Source organism: Dasypus novemcinctus, chromosome 31, assembly GCF_030445035.2.
Source record: "Dasypus novemcinctus isolate mDasNov1 chromosome 31, mDasNov1.1.hap2, whole genome shotgun sequence".
Classification (NCBI taxonomy): Eukaryota; Metazoa; Chordata; class Mammalia; order Cingulata; family Dasypodidae; genus Dasypus; species Dasypus novemcinctus.
Window position 1 is genome coordinate 23,945,448 of NC_080703.1, and position 17,285 is coordinate 23,962,732.

Genomic DNA, 17,285 nt, shown 5'->3' on the forward strand with positions numbered 1-17,285 from the left:
GCCCCAGGCAGCATGACCTGACTCTCCCGGGCTGTAGGAGTCCACGAGCTGCCTTCTGCGCAGGGGCAAGTGCCGGGGTGGCGCGTCCCTCAGGCCAGCAGACACTGAGCCAGACGTGCGTGCTCCCAGTGTACACCCAGGGCCACTCTCCCCTCCTGACTACTGGGAGCGTGGGCTGGCTCTGCGCTGAGCTGCTGAGGGGTGGGAAGGGGGCGGTCAGAGCACCGGGACGTCGTACTACTTTAAAATTTTTATTTTTTATTTTTTAGAGAGTTCTGAGTTTACCAAACAATCAGGCGTAAAATACAGGATTTTCTTCCATCACCCCACCACCAACTCCTTGCGTTGTTGTGGAACATTTGTTACAAATGATGAAAAGAACATCATCAAAATATTACTGCTAACTATAGTCCACAGATTGAGTTTCATATATCTTTTCCATAAACCACCCTATTATTAACTCCATGTATTAGTACTGTGCATTTGTTATAGCTCACGAGAGAACATTCTCATACTTGCACTGGGACCCACAGTCCACCATCCACCACCAGGGCTCACTGTGTTACATGGTGCCATGCCTTGTACATCACAGAGTTGTGCTGTCCTCACCTTAGTCAATTTTAGGATGTTTTCATTACTCCAAAAGGAAAAATCTCACACCCCTTTTCTACCCCTATTGTTGGCCCTTAGCAGTAATAATAGTACCTTTTCTGCTTTTGATGCAAGAATGGTATGATATTACTCTGACCTACAGTCCACAAGTTACATTAGTTGTATTTTTCCAATGTATCACCATATTCTTAACACCTTGTAATAGTGACACATATTTGTACTATTAACCGCAATCTTCACCCACCACCAAGGTCACTATGTTATACAGTCCCTAGCTTATCCTCTAGTTTTCTTTCAGTTGACATTTATGTCCCCTGTTACTTTGCAGTAGCCTTTTTCTTGATTTGGCTCTCACCCCGTTACCTCAATCCTTTAGCAGTTTCCTGGATTTACGAGAAAGGTGTTTCTGCCAGTAATTGCTGGTGTTCAGAGCTGTGTAGGGTTAGGTCCTGACGCGTCTCATTTGGCCATCTTGATTGGGGTGGGCGCTCGGATCTTAAAATTGTAAAGAAACGACCCAGAAATGTTTTTATATGCTTTTAAATATTTTAAAGCCTAAAGTAAGGTCAGCGTGGATGTTTTTGCTTTTCAGCGATGTGTTGGCATTGCCCATTTTCAAGCAGGAAGATTCCAACCTTCCATTGGATGGTGACACTGAACACCCACCCTTTCAGTACGTGATGTGTGCCGCAACATCGCCAGCCGTGAAACTGCACGATGAAACACTCACTTACTTGAACCAAGGTTGGTATGCCCACGGCATCTCGTGACATGGAGTGATTCACAGCATCTCAAAGGAAATATTTTGGCTTTCCAGCTTAGGTTACAGACAATAATTGAAAATTAGATTCATTTTCTCAAAAATTTTACAACTTTAAAAATTAATAGGTACTTCACTGAGAGCCAACATAATAATAGTTTGTGGAATCTAATTTGCCTTAGGAGGGTCTGTGGCGCAAGATTTATTACAGGGTTTTTTTAGACAAAATTTGAAGGGAGAGCAGGTAGGAAAGGATGTCAGTTATCTTTAGGAAGAGTGGTTTCAATATGGAACTTCAGATGGAACCAGAAACCCAGCCAGCAAGGAACCTGCTCTCCAGGATGGAAAATAGACGTGTTGGAATTAGAATTTACCATTGCAGAGTGTAAGAAAAAAATTTTGAGATTCTCTTAGCAGTTTGGGCAGAGGCCAATGTGACTTACCAAAGTAAACGTACTTTGAGATATAGGGAATTAATTTGTAGGATATCTATATATCTATAAAGATGCTGCATTCTTTTAAAATATTTTGGGCATTTTTGTTATAAGAATAGTGCATACTCATTGTAGAAAAATTGGGAAATATATGAAGAATTAAAGCTGAAAATTGACTGCAGTTGCATTCCACCGGGGTGACTGCAGTTAACATTTGGTATATTTCCTTGTGTGTATATATGTAAATATTGTTTTCTTTAAATAAAACTGAAATTGTACATCTACTCAGCTAGGATTATATTGTGGTTATTTTTCTGTCATTAAAGAGAACCTTTAGTTTCTTGAACATTTTTGGAAAGAGCATAGGTTTTAGACTATTTACTCAAGAGTAATCTAAAATGTGGATGAATATCTTTCTAACTGATCATTTAATATATAAGTTTAGAATTCATGAGGTTTTACTTCAGATTCCTCTACTATCTGTTGCACCTGTGGCAATACCCTTTCTTTGTTTTTTAATGCCAGTTTAGTATTCGTGTAGGTGTAAGGGCTACCAAAGGTTTCTACATCTTTTACTACAGCTTCTGACACCAACTGCACATAACTCAGTCCAATTCAATTCTGACTGTAACCTGTCTGGAGTTATGCCAGACTCCATAGTACTCTACCAGAGTGTTTTTCAGACACCAGTTAAAAGGTCAGGGGTCCTGCGCTCTGACCTAAAGGCTACAAATTCACGGGTACCCTCCACCCCCTTACGCTTGGTTATTCACTAAAATGAATCACAGAACTCATGAAAGTGCTATACATACAATTATAATTTTAGTATAGTACAAAGATAAAAATGAAAGGAAGCCAAAGGAAGGGATGCACGGGGTGAGATCTGGGACAAAATCAAATGCAAGTTTCTGTGTCCTCTCCATGTGGATGTGGAGTCAAGAGTCTTCACCCTCTTGGTACAGACAAGACAGAGATGTGTCTTTTTAATTGTGGAAGCTCTGGGGTTTGAGGGTCCCAAGTTTATATGGGTTCTAATTATGTAGGCATAATTGATGGAATCAGTGCCCCTTGGCTGCAGTGTGCAGCCCCCTTTCCCTCCCAGAGGGTGTGGAGGAAAACTGGCACCATGTGGGTAAAGCCCCAATCCCGTAATCATATGGTTGGTCTTTCTAGTGGGGCCAGCCCCACTCACAGACTGCAAATGTGGCTGTCCCCACCATGTCCCCTCAGGTGGAGGAACAGAAGACACTTCACTCTCAGGAAATTGCAAAGATTCAGCGTTACTTTCCCAGGAACTAGGGACAAAGACCAGTAGACATTTAGGTATTCGAGACTTAAGTTTCATATTTGAAAGAACCTCAAGACTTCATGTGGTAATCTGTTTGAGACATAATAATATCAGAAGAAATAAGGTAGGGGCAAGGATTGTCATTGTAGCTTTATTTCTAATGACAAAAAAGGAAATTACCTGAATTTCCTTTAATTGGGGCATACATAGGATAAAGATTTTTCTTACTGATGAAAGGTGGAATTCAACTTCCATAGTGAAATTGTTAGACTGACGTTTACTGAATACATACTGTGCATGAAGCACTGTGCTCAGTGCTTTTTATGTGTAATCTTACTCCATTCCCACAAGAACTCCAGAAGAGGTTTGTTGTTTTCTGTGTTTTTGTTTCTTTTTTTAAAATATGAAACACAGTGCAGACCACTTCCATTATGGGCAAGGAGGCCAGTCAGTGGTTCAGGGCTACAGTTTGCTCTGGCGTGGGGCACTGTGGGAGGCCCAGGTGTTGAGCCTGCCATAAATCCAAAGCCATGCCTCCTAGAAGAGGTTTATTAATCCGTTTTACAGATTAAAAGCAAACTAATGAACAACCTGGGCCCACGTTCCCTCAGTCGATGTCACGTTAGACGCTGCCGCTCCTGCAGGAGCTTCCTGCTCAGGAAGGGGTCTCAGGCCTCCCCTCACAAAGAGCGATGGGACGAAGAGCTTGAGATCAAGAAGGAAGCGGGCGTTCCCCACAGTCACATTACCTGCCTCTACGGCCATTTCACTTGTCTGGACACAGGAGACAATGGGATTCGCAGTCGGGAAGGTTTCCAGCGGATTCCAGAACTTGCCATCAACTCGTTGGGGGACCAGATTTCCAGTGACTTCTTTCCAGAGGGAGACGACCAGGTAAACTGCCGTGGAGTCATGAGAACCTTGAGGGTAATGAAAAAAGCAAAGATGTGCATGGACCAGATGCAAATGGACTAGCTGAAGCAGCAGACTGCGCTTTGCTTTTCAACCATATGACCTGGACAAAGATGACATGCTCTCCCATGATGAGCTCTTACAGGTGCTGCGACCGTGGTTAGAGTTAGTATCTCAGATGAGCGGCTGGCTGGCTGTGTAGCACTGCAGACAGGGCCATCCAGGAGGCCGTCAGATGGGGACAGTGCCCTGGCGTTCACAGAATTTGTTAAGGATTTGGAGAAGGTAGACGTAGAACAGAAGATGAGCATCTGATTTCTTCACTAAAGGACTGAGACCAAACTCGTCCTTGCTTTCTAGTATGTAAGACCTGCAACTTGAGGGTCCTCCTGTCCCCAGCCCCTTTTCCACCCATTTTCCCCCTTCTCCCCAAATCCTTCTGCTGTTGCATGACAGCCCAGGTGTGTTCTGTCAGCACAAACCTGCCTTTGGTGTGAACAGGGCATTACAGAATGGTATACCCACTCTCTCTTCAGTATCCATTCACTGGTTCTCGGTTATAACTGTCATAATCCTTTTCTGCCTCTGCATGTCACAGCCCATTCAGCCTGAGAAAGTGAGAGTGGGAATCACACCAAGAACCAGCCAAGCACTGTCACTGGCCAGGCATAGGATGTGGCCGTGCTGCCTTCCCTCCTTCCCTCTAACGAGGCTTCGGCATTTTCCTTCAACCCTTTTACGTGCCCTTTGCTTCCTTCTCTGTCACCCAGCATACCAACCACTTGCTCTTTCAATCTCCTGCTTTCTACATTAAGCCTGAGATTCCCTCTCTGTTCTGCTTGGTGTCACAGGCTTGGCCTGTTGAGTATATTTCTGACTTGGCAGGATAGTTCAGTGGTCTGGCAGGTTTCCTTACCTTCGGTCTTCAGTGGGTCTCTGGGCTGTGGCCTTTCCAGGAGCTTTTCGGTGATGAGCACTTCCCTCAGAGGAGTGCGCCTGCCTCTTGGTCCCTGCTCTCTGCTCCGTCCTCAGAGGCTGCTGGGTGGAGCTCTCTTGGAAGGGGGTGGCCTGGTTAGAGGTGTGGGGCCACCTCTCTCGGGTGGCTTGCTCTGCTCATTCTACCTCTGGCCTCTGATTCTCAGCATACATTCCTACATGGCTCCTCTTGTTAGTCCAGTGCTAACTTTTCACAAAAAGCCACATGCCTGGAGGTTTCTTCATTTGGGGGCACCTTCACTACCAGAATGGCTGCTCTGGCAATGTGCTTGGGACATTCTCAGCGAACAAGGAGGTGGGCGACCCGTAAAGCCTCCTCTAGTCACTCCTCTGCATCGTGGTTTATGCCTCAGTGTGACGTGCACTGGAATATTTTCCACTTCACTTTACCAATAGAAAGGTTAGTGTTACGGAGGGGCCTGCATTATCCCAGTCGAAGAGGTTTAAAGATCGTCCTTGGGGTCTGTATTAGCCAAAGGGGTGCCAGTGTAAGTACAAGAAATCTGCTGGTTTTTATAAAGCATATTTATTTGGTGTAGAACCTTACATTTACCAGGCCCCAAAGAGTCCCAACTCAAGGTACCATAAGAGGTCCTTGCTCACCCTGAGTCTGTTGCCACAGGGTGATATCTGTGTGTTGAGTCTTCGGTGCCTTCTTCCCTCTTAAGGCTCCATGGGTCCAGCTTCTTCCGATCTCAGCTGCAGGTTGGTGTAGGGCTCGGCTGCTCTGTTCTCTCCAGCTGCAAGTTCTCAGCATACATTCCTACGTGGCTACTCGTGTTAGTGCAGTGCTGGCTCGCATCTGATGAGGTGGCTCGCATCTGATGAGGTGGCTCGCATCTCTTCCCGCATCTGCAGGATCCTTTTCTGTGTTTATGGCGCTCTCTTTGTCTTTTTTTGCATATCTGCTTCTGTGTTCTTCTTCTTTTTTTTTTTTTAAAGATTTATATATTTATTTTACCTCTCACCCCCACCCACCCCCATTATCTGCTCTCTCTGTCCATTTGCTGTACGATCTTCCGGTTTTACTTGTCTTTGCTTTAGGTGGCACCGGGAACTGATCCTGGAACCTTCCAGAGTGGGAGAGAGGTGCTCAATCTGCGCCACCTCAGCTCCCTGACCTGCTGCATCTCTTAACTTTCTCTCCTCTGTGTCTCTCTTTGTTGTGTCGTCTTGCTGTGCCAGCTCTCCACTCAGGGCCGTCTTCTGTGTTCTTGATTGAGCGTCTGTTCGTATAGCCCACTAAGGGGGCAGGGACTCAACCCTGAATGCCCTAATGATGTGGCCGAATCAAAGCCTAATCTTGATTTAATCAAGCAAACCTAAAGCCTTTGATTTGAACTTAATCAAAGGGTATCATCATGCCCAGAGAAACAGACCAGTTCACAATCATAATATCTCTTTCTGGAATTCATAAATAATATCAAACTGCTACAGTGTCTTCAAGTTTTCACTAAGTTCTCTGTGAATTTTACACTTGGCAGATGATTATGCTAGAAGACATAGTAGGCTCCTGACATGGGTGCAGAGCGTTGGCTGTGCTGTTCTTCAGCTGCCTCCTAGCTCCTTGTGTAGAGCCCTGCTGACCCCTTGGAAACGGGGGCTTGCCGCTGGGGGCCCGGCCTGGTTGGCATGCTAGGCCTCTGAGCGAGCCAGGCAAGATCTCTGCCGCAGCTTGGTGTGGATGGCGTCGAGTCAGGCTGCTGCCGTCCCGGTGTCTGTCTGTGTGTGTCCATTTGTATGTCTGGCCTCGGCTGACTTGCTCTGCTCGTTGCTTGCTCGCTTCCTTGCTTCCTTGCTTTGGAAGGTTATCGAAGGTGTGCACACATTCTTTAGGAAGGGGATTACTGAGGAACATCACGCATAGGGACCAGGAAGGGGCAGGAGCAGCCGAGTGGCCAGGCTGCACAGCTCTAGTATAAGTGAGAGAAGAATTCTTTATCAAGCGCCAGTCGGACTTGGGGATCGAGTGATGCACTTTAGGAATTGTATAAAAGGGAAGAATTGTCTGAGAATGATCTGCTGGAGAGATACCTCAGAGGCTCCTTGACTTGCCTATTTAAAGTTCCTAAGATTATGGTTTTTCCCCCCATTTGGCTGTTTAGCAGTTTTTATGTGTGTGTGTGTGTTTTTAATTTTCAATAGTACATTTTATTTATTTTATTTTCCCTGCCCCCCTTGTGGCTTGCTTGCTGTCTGCTCTCTCTGTCCATTCGCTGTGGGCTCCTCTGTGTTCTCGCCTGTCTCCCTTCTTTTTGTTGTGTCACCTTGCTGAGTCAGCTCTCCGTGGCACCTGTGGACCGCGTGTCTCTCCACAGCGCTTTGCGGGCCGGGCGGTGCTCTGGTGCTCCGCAGCGTGCGGGCGAGCCTGCCTTCCGAAGGAGGCCCCAGGACGCGAACCGAGGGCCTCCCATTTGGTAGACGGGAGTCATCTGATTGAGCCACAGCCGCTTCCCTGTTTAGCAGTTTTAATCCATGGTTGTGCCGTATTGTTCCGTTACAGTACTATTCTTTGATCCATCAATAAAACAAAATAAAACAAAAAATACCCTGGCGTTTAGAACAGTTAAATTGCTCCATGCCAATTTGGGAAGCTTAGATTAGAAACAGATTGAAATATATGCAGTAGAGTGCACAGCGCAGTGTATTTTTCACGTTTATATATCCCTTGAAGCTACTCCCTATATCCAGCATTTGCAGCACCCCAGCCAGCTCCCTTGCGCCGCTCGCAGGCGGTAGCCCAGCATTCACAGAGCAGTTATGGAATGTGTGTTCTGGTCGAGTTCTAGGAACTGGGGCTGGTAAGAGGCTGGTGGCTCGTGGAAGAGATAATAAGTACAGGATGGTGTAATGGGAGAAGAGCTGAAGGAGATATACACAAAATGTTGTAGGAACACAAAGCTACTCTGCTGAAAAAAAAAAATGGGGCGAAAATGTAGCCGGGCATCCTGTCAGAGCTGTTCACAGGAGGTCCTGGGCCTTTTGTGTTGGAAAGAGTACTGATGGCTGGGTATTTGTGGCTTTACATAAGCAGTGGTTTTGCAACTTGGAGCATGTATCAGAAGCACCTAGAGGGCTTGTCAAAACACGTTTGCGGGGCCCCACAGAGTTTCTGATTTAGTAGGTCTGGGGGGAGGCCTAAGAATAGCGATTCTGACAAGTTTTCCAGTGATGGGGAAGCTGTTGTCTATATTACTTTGAATGTTCAGGCACCATATGTGGGTTTCCCCTCGCCACCTTTTGCAGATCTGATTCTTCAGAGGAGGGCTGACGTGTAGTTGAGGCTGAATTGTTTGTGGCTTGGTCACTGCTAGTAGTCCCTGCTTAAAGCTCATTGCTCACCTTTTGTTTCTGGAGCAGATATTGAAGAATATATAGCATTGTGTAACTCTGTTAAAAAAGAAAAAAAAAAAACACGAAAATGCTAGCTTTGTCAGCCTGGTAGACGTTGGAACAAGTTTTCCAAGTTGTACTGAGGAGTGTCAGCTTATGTGTCGCTTTGGCTGGCATTTAAAAACTATCTCTGTTTGCCTGGTTGTGCCTGAACAGCCTTCCTCTTGGCTTTCGCGTGGAGCGCATTTGGTGTGCATTCCCACACAGAGCCACACGAGGGCACTGCCCATGCGCCTGGCTCTCCCTTGGAGCAGGACCCGGCTGGGGCGGCTGGAGCAGGTGCCCCTCGTCTCAGCTTGAGGCTGTCCCAGCTGCGTCCACACCTCAGGATGTGAGGCTCGTTGCTGCTGCTGAATGGGAGCTGTCCCCTTCAGCTGAAGAGAGACTTTTCTCCTAGTGTCTCAAAATATCTGTTTATTGGGAGGTAGAATTCTGCTTGGAGAATCCTCTGCTAAGGGTGCTACTTAACCAGTATTACTACTTTGCAAACATGTTTTAGGCCTCAGGATTTAAAATTTCTGTTTTAATGCTAGTGTCAGAAAAGAAAAGACATTTTCTTTTAGTTTACGTTTTATATTATATTTCCTTCTGTTTAACTTTGGTTCTTGTTGCTCAATTAAAGTTCTATATTGGGACCTTAGAAATAAGGGAAGTGCTTTGAACTTAGCCAAGTGTTAGGGGCAGTCACATTTTCCCCTCCAGGTTGCTCTGGATCCATCTGAGAAAGCTAGACTTGGGTCTCTCTTTTGGGGTGGGGACCTAAATGCACAACAGTTACATTTTCTAGCCTGGCAGTTGTTTTGTGTTTCTAAGCCAAAAAAGGGGGGCGGCCACAACAAATTGAAACTTGAAAGATAAATTCAGAAGAATAAAGATTAAGCTAAAAATAGAATTAGCAATTCAGTGAGTATTGCCTTTTGACTATATTAACTATTTCATAAATAGCAGAACTTTCTTTATATTTCAGTTAGACCCTAGACTAATATTTAAGGAAGTGATGTTATTAAAAGAATTTGGCAGAGAAGACGAATAGAAGGAGAAATTAAACCTGTAAAAGTCTGGTAGTTCACTAAATGGATATTACCATTGAATAAAATTGTTGCTTGAGAGGAATTTCTAAGTTGTAAGCAAGTTCAGATACAACTAAAGAAAGAACAGTGCTGGGACATGTAATTTTTTTCCATTAAAATTTTGAATGAGGCGGCGGACTTGGCCCAGTGGTTAGAGCATCCGTCTACCACATGGGAGGTCCACGGTTCAAACCCCAGGCCCCCTTAACCGTGTGGAGCTGGCCCATGCACAGTGCTGATGCTCGCAAGGAGTGCACTGCCATGCAGGGGTGTCCCCTGCGAAGAGGAGCCCCACATGCAAGGAGTGCACCCCGTACGGAGAGCCGCCCAGCGTGAAAGAAGGCACAGCCTGCCCAGGAATGGCACCGCCCACATGGAGAACTGACACAACAAGATGACACAACAAAAAGAGACACGGATTCCCGTGCCTCTAACAACAGCAAAAGTGGATAAAGAAGAAGAGCAGCAAATAGACACAGAGAACAGATAACTGGGGTGGGGGTGGGGAGAGAAATAAATAAATAAATCTTTTAAAAAAATTTTTGAATGATAGGGAAAATATTTGAAGCAACAAGTGTTACAGAGCCTTTTTTTAAAAAACCTACCATGATTTAGATGAAAATCTAGAATCCTTTAATACTGGAGCTCTATTTGTGGAAACAGATTGATTTATATTGAGCACACAAGTTTCCTATTAAGCTGACCAGGAAAATAATACAAAAGAAGATAGGAACATTGAGATATCTCTTTTTTTCCAACTCTGAGAAATTTTGAGGTTCTGCAGATAAAAAGCTAATCCCATTGGAAAAAGTTTTCCCTCCCTTTTTTTTTTTTGGTTTTTATAAAGGGTATTTATTTGGGGTAGAGGCTTACACTTACTAGGCCATAAAGCATAAGTTACTTCCCTCACCAGAGTCTATCGGAGCAAGATGGCTGCCGATGTCTGCGAGGGTTTGGGCTTCCTGGGTTCCTACATTCCTGGGGCTTGCTTTTCTCGGGGTTCAAGGTTCCTTCCTTCATGGGGCTGGCTTCTGTTTCCTCTGGGTGCTGACTTCCCAGGGCTGGAGCTTAACTCTTCAGCATCAAGCTCCAACATCAAAACTCCAGCATTAAAAACCCTCCCTTCCTGTCTTTAAATGGCTTTGCCTAACAACTGTACTCTGACAATTCCCCTGTTACTATCTCCAACTGGGATCTCCTCCTCTTAGCTCCGTATTTGTAAATTTGTAAATGATTTGTAAATCATCAACTCAGATGTACAATAGATAATTTCAGGCTTAATGTATTCAGTTGAAATCCTGGTATTCTCCCCAATTCTACTTCTTATCATCTTCCCCATCTCAGGAAATGGCAACTGTTCTTCCAGTTCCTTGACCAAAATTCTGGGCTAATCCTCAGTTCTTCTTTCTCACACTTTTATGTCCCCAGCACAAGAAAATGCTTCTTCCCACCTCTACCACAACTGTCAGTATGTGACAGTGACTTGCCCTTTAACTTTCCCAGCTGAAACAGATTTCTTCTGATCTGATAGGTAAAAATGATTTCAGTGTGTTTTTTTTTACCCAGTGCAGTTATATTTGGCATTTTTCTGATGGCCAGTGAATATGTTTTTAAGAGTATTGGCATTTCCTTTTTTGGGGGAGCCCTACATATTCATGTCACTTGCCCATTTGTTCCTTTGGGATGTTGGACATTTGTTAGCTAGTGATTTTGTGTATTAGAGAGATTAGCCACTTCTTTGTATAATTACAAACATCCCCCTCTTGCATTTTTTTTTTTGGTCTTGACCAGTCCAAATTAAAGGATGCAGCATTTAACTTGAGATTTCCTTTCACTGAGGCTCTGTTTATAATTCCCCACAGTGTACATACTTATTTCTCCCACATCCCTGCCTACCTGATTTGTATGAAACATTTTTTGTTGATCTAATTATTGTCACACACATTTTGTTAATTTTTATTTCCTAGGTTTTTGGGGAACTGAAGTGTAATTTTAAATGTGTAGTGGTGTATTTTTCAAAAATATTTATTTTCAGTTATTTCTTACAGACTTTCTTGTTCTGACTTCAGAGCCATTGTTAAATAGCAGATATCTTCTTCCAGTCTGTGTCTTGGTTTAACTTTTTTTTTAGGAGGTGCTTGGGATTGAACTCAGGACCTTGTGCATGGAAAGATGGCACTTGATCACTGAGCAACTTGGCTCCCAGTTTACTGTTTTAAAAATGTCTCTTGCCATAAAGTTGTTTTTTGCGTGAACCTGTCAGTCAACCTGTTGATAAATTTAAGGAATATTCCTGGGTAACATGTCACATATATATATAGTTTTCCTTTACTAGCCTTAGAGAAATTTAGTTGTATTTTTGATAACTCTTTGTTGTGTTTTGGGCCTAAAATCTAGAGCCCTTTGTATATTCTTTGTAAGCCCCCTGGGAGTGTGGATAAGATATTGGTAGTTGTATCATAAAGACTCTCAACTTATTGTGGTATCCAAAGCACTCCTCCTTACTGATTTTGTATGTCAAATTATATTTTTATTTTTGTTATTTAAAACAGATAATCCAGATACTATTTAGTGGATTTTGAATACATTAACTTTTGGCAGCAGCTTATCTTCCTAATTATGTAGATCAGTGTGTAAATATCTATTTGTGTTTTCTTCAGAACATTGCAATTGAACATGGAAAATGTGACTTCAGATTCATTGGATACAGGGTCGAAGGCTCCAGGATTAAAAATTGGCTTTGGGGAAACATATTTGGCTCAAACGGCTGAGCCTGTGTTTCCAAGTTTGGTTCCCAGTGCTTCCTAAAAAACAACAAGCAAAACAAATAATAAAACCAACTCAGGGATGCTGATGTAGCTCAGTGGTTGAGCGCTGGCTTCCCACATATGAGGTCTCAGGTTTAATCCCCAGCCCCTTGGTATCTTAAAAATTCTTAAATTAGGGAAACGGACTTTGGCCCAGTGGTTAGGGCGTCCGTCTACCATATGGGAGGTCCGCGGTTCAAACCCCAGACCTTGACCCGTGTGGAGCTGGCCATGCGCAGTGCTGATGCGCGCAAGGAGTGCCGTGCCACGCAAGGGTGTCCCCCGCGTGGGCCCACGCGCAAGGAGTGCGCCCTTGAGGAAAGCGGCCCAGTGTGAAATAGAAAGTGCAGCCTGCCCAGGAATGGCGCCGCCCACACTTCCCGTGCCGCTGACGACAACAGAAGCGGACAAAGAAACAAGACGCAGCAAATAGACACCAAGAACAGACAACCAGGGGAGGGGGGGAAATTAAATAAATAAATAAATAAATCTTTAAAAAAAATTCTTAAATTGGCTTTGGTCCACAAAAAAACCTGTGTATAAATATTTATTTGTGTACGTTTCATTTATGTAAGTGTTCATTATTCATAATAGCCAACAAGTGGAAACAACTGATGAATGGATAGATAAGGTGTGGTATTTCCATACAATGGAATATTATTTGGCAAGAAAAAGGAATGAAGTACTGATATATGCCACAGCATGGATGAACCTAGAAAACATTTTACTAAGTGAAAGAAACCTGATAGACCAGAAAACAAAAGCAAAAACATATTTGATTTTCATTTATTGGAAATATCCTGAGAAAGCTGTAGAGACAGAAAGATTAGTGGGTGCCAGGGGCTAGGTAGTGACTGCTAATAGACATAGGCTTGCTTCTGGGGTGATGAAATGTTCTAAAATTGGTTGTGGTGATGCTTGCACAACTTTGTGAATATGCTAAAAAGCACTGAATTGTATAATATAAAAGGGTGAATTTTAAAATGGTATATAAATTATTTCTCAATAAAACTTTTAAAAAACTGGCCTTAGATAGTGTATGCCTGCATAATAAAAAAAAATTGGTATGAGAGTGGCAGATGAAAATAAATTGACAGAAACTTTCCATTCTTCTCTAATAGCATAAGGAAGGAAAGGCTAGTGTGATTTGCAGGGCAGAAAAAGATGAAGTTGCTTCTCTGCAAATTTAACAGTGGAGAACATACGTTCTCAGAGACAGTCTAATGTTTATGTTAAACAGAGTGAGGTTCTTTATGTGTATTGTTTTTAACATAAATTCTTTAAATAGGTCAGTCTTATGAAATTCGGATGCTGGATAATCGGAAAATGGGAGATATGCCTGAAATTTGTGGAAAATTGGTAAAGGTAAGGACAGTTCATTTTAATTCCTAATAGATACTGAAATGATTGAGTAAGGTAGCAGTCATGTGGCAAGAGTTTTTTTTAGTTTCACTTCAAGAAGTAATGGCTATATTAAAACTCCTGACTTTTAGGGCTATATTTTTAAAATTCATTTTAAAATTGGGAATTGCAGCAATTATTATGTGATATAAATGGGAAAGCTTTCTGGAAACCAAGGAGCCATAGGAAAATTAGTTACAGTTATGGGAAAACAAAACCCACCACAACCACAACAAAAAACTTTGATTCTCTTTTAAAAGTTTTTTAAAAAAGCAGAGAAAATATGAATGTTAACCTAAAACTTTAAAAAGTCCTTTTTATTTTACCTCTTAAGATTCTGTAAGTGAAATCTGACATCTCTTTTCACTCAGTTGATTTATTTGAATTACCCCAGGTAGAGGAGGCACAGCATTGACTGCCAGCCAGTTCCTTTTATGGTACGTCTTCAGGTCCATTCCTGTCCCCTTCCATGTCATATAAGGCAGGTCCTTCTAGCCTGTACTTGTCATGTGCCAGGGTTTGTTATATATTCCATAGCATTATAGAGCAAGGTATGGAAGAGGCTTAGTTGGGAAAAGGCACTTCTTCGTGTGACCAAGTGTTAGCAAGAGAGGGGCAGGCATGATCGTTCTGTCACCTCACGTTTTGGGGCCTGGGCACTGCTGGGCCCACAGTGGGAGAAGACATTCCATTGGAAGGTCCCCTGCCCTTCGGGTCAGCACATTTAGAGGCAAGCACCCTCTCAAGAAAGGCAGCCTTGGCCGAGGAAAGTGGATACTTGCTTGGTGGCAGGCAGTCTTCATTTGGAGTGCTTGCTAATTATAGGCATTGCCTGGGAAGGGAGCTGTACAGCACTTGGAGGGCTGAGAACCTTTGGGTTGTTGCAGTACTTCTCCCGCTGCTGGGGGCAAAACACCCCCGATCCCATGAGAAATTGAGCCTGTGTGTTTCTCCTCTCCCTGAGGGAAAGATGTGGGGCCTATTCCTAGCCTGATCATTGTTTAGCCAATCTTGGAGTGAGTCCCCAGGTTTCTCCTTCTGATTTCAGGGCCTCCTGACATATTTGGAACAAAAGGAGAGAGGGAATTCATTCATTCCCAAGTTTGTGCTCTGCCCTTTGGATCTGTCCTGTTAATGCCAGTCAGTTGGTCATTCCCCTAGAGGATGTCAGGTGTCTTTTTTCCCCTCCTCCTGGCATTCTGACCTGTAGCAAAACCTGATTGCATCCCCTGAGAAAGTCATCAGCGTTATTCTCAGTGAGCACGCTGTGCTTTGGTTGGTTATACTCTGCTGGACTCGGATGACAGCCGTGATTTGGTCCAGGGAACCATACAACGGCTCTTGGATACCAGTGGTTAGGAAGCTTAGAAATGTTGGGGATTTTCTTCCTATCCCCTGGTCCCAGCTAGCTTATGTCAGATAAGCTATGGGGAGCTCCCAAGGCCATCTTTGGGCAAATCTGCCATTTGTACCAGATCTGATTAAAATTCACTCCTGTGTGTATGTATGTAAAGGGGAGGTGTGGTTCTGTCATGGTGATGACTGGAAGATGCTGGCTTGAGAAAAGTGTATCACTGAGAAAGAGGGCTGAAATATGGTTTTAAATGTGGACTACTCAATAAATTGGATTAGAGCTTGATGGGCCCTGATTTAAAACTGGACCCAAAAACTTACGAACAAATATTTTTAACCTCTTATTTATAGTGAAGTTCAAACATACCCAGAAGTGGAGAGAATGGTATCATGAAATCACATGTGTATATCCAGTTTAAACAGTTAACAATTTAATATATTGTCAGTCTTGTTTCATTGACTGCTCATGGTGTTTTGTTTTGTTTTTTTGGCTGGACTAAAGAACTTACTAATTGATAATTTTAACTGAGTTCACCATTCATGACCGTTTAGTGTTCTGAGGAAAATATAACAAACCTTGACATCTAGACCAAATGCCAAAATAAGTTTCCATTAAAGCATTGAAGAATGTCATTTCTGAAGCAGTGTGTCAAATACCAGTTAAAGACAAGCTGGCTTTCTAGGGCAGTTCCCTGATATGGAATATTTAATGTTTAAAATATATTTTACAAACTAGTTAAAATACATGTCAGATTGACTTGGAATAGCAGAGTTAATCAAGTTTTTGTGTGTTTGCTTAAAGTTCACATCCTTGGATTTAGTTCCAAATTAAAATATGCAAAAACATTTCAGACATAGAAAATTAAGGCAAGTTAAGAAATTGAGGCAGGGAAGCAGATGTGGCTCAAGCAGCTGAGCTCCCATCAACCATATAGGAGATCCAGGGTTCGATACCTAGGGCCTCCTGGTGAAGGCAAGCTGGCCTGTGTGGTGAGCTGGCCCACACAGAGTGCTGCCCTGTGCAGGAGTGCTGGCCCATGCAGAGAACTGGCACAGCAAGATGACGCAACAAAAAGAGACACAGAGGAGAGATAATAAGAAACGCAGCAGATCAGGGAACTGATGTGATGCAAAAGAATGATTGCCTCTCTCCTACTCTGGGAGGTCCCAGGATGGGTTCCTGGAGCCACCTAATGAGAATACAAGCAGACACCAAAGAACACACAGCGAATTGGACACACAGAGCAGACAGTGGAGGAAGGGGGTAGAAATAAATAAATTAAAAAAAAATAAAGAAATTGAGGCAGAAATGACACTATCATGAGATAATGAACAATTATAGAGAAATCGTCCAGTTATAAATGCATAGTGAATGTTTTGCTGATATGCAAGCATATTCTACATAGATGAGATTACTTATTTTGTAAACATCAATGTCTATAAACACTTACCTCATAGATTAGAACTCTTTTAAAGGGTTAAATTTTAAAGGTTTTACATTGGTTTCATCTTCCACTTGATAAGCCACTTGTCTTTTATTTGGTGGCTGTGCCAGAATATATCCAATTATATCCGCAGAGTTTTTTTTCTTGTGGCTTTCCGAATTCTCTCTCCTGTCTCTGAACTTGATAGTGTGATTATAATATGCCACATGTAGGTCTATTTGGGTTTATACGGTTTGGAGTTTGTTGAGCATTTTGGGTGTGTATATGCCTATCTTTTGTTAAATTTGGAACATTTTTAGCCCTTATTTCTTTGAGTTTTCTCTCTGCGCCTTCTTGTTTCTTCTCTTCTGGGGCTCCGACGATGCATACATTGATAAGCTGATGGTGTTCCCACTTGTTCCTCAGGCTCTGTTCACTTCTCTTCATTCGCTCCTCTTTCTCCTTCTCAGACTGGATGGCTTCAGTTGTCTTCAAGTTCGCTGATTCTTCTGCCAGCTCCAAGATGGAGATGAACCCCTCTAAGGAAGTTTTCATTTCTGTGACTGTGGTCTTCAGCTTTGTTTACTTTTCATAATTTCCATCTCCTTATTGATATTCTCTTCGTGTTCATCTGTTATTTTCCGGATTTTCTTTAGTTCTTTATCGATGTTCTCCTTTAGCTCTTTGAGCATATTTAGGATATTTTTATAAAGTCTGTATCTGGTATGTCCCAGGTTTGACCCTCCCCACTGAGAGTTTCTAATACTTTAATCTTTCCTTTGCCTGAATTATCACTTCCTGTTTTGTTATGTGTTTGTAATCTTTTGTTGAGACC

The 17,285-nt window shown here is 43.0% G+C and overlaps 1 protein-coding gene and 2 pseudogenes across 2 annotated transcripts in view; 2 read left to right on the forward strand and 1 right to left on the reverse strand.

Moving 5' to 3' along the window:
• UBP1 (upstream binding protein 1) overlaps positions 1–17,285 on the forward strand; it is a 64,359-nt gene that overhangs the window by 20,357 nt on the left and 26,717 nt on the right. For both annotated transcript variants that reach the window (XM_004471126.4, XM_004471124.4), the window contains exons 3-4: positions 1,205–1,356; positions 13,561–13,637. In XM_004471126.4, the coding sequence (XP_004471183.1) occupies positions 1,205–1,356; positions 13,561–13,637 (229 nt within the window). The remainder of the gene's footprint in view (positions 1–1,204; positions 1,357–13,560; positions 13,638–17,285) is intronic.
• LOC131277019 (calcineurin B homologous protein 1 pseudogene) lies at positions 2,323–5,292 on the forward strand (annotated as a pseudogene).
• Positions 3,504–3,628, reverse strand: LOC111767254 (small nucleolar RNA SNORA42/SNORA80 family; annotated as a pseudogene).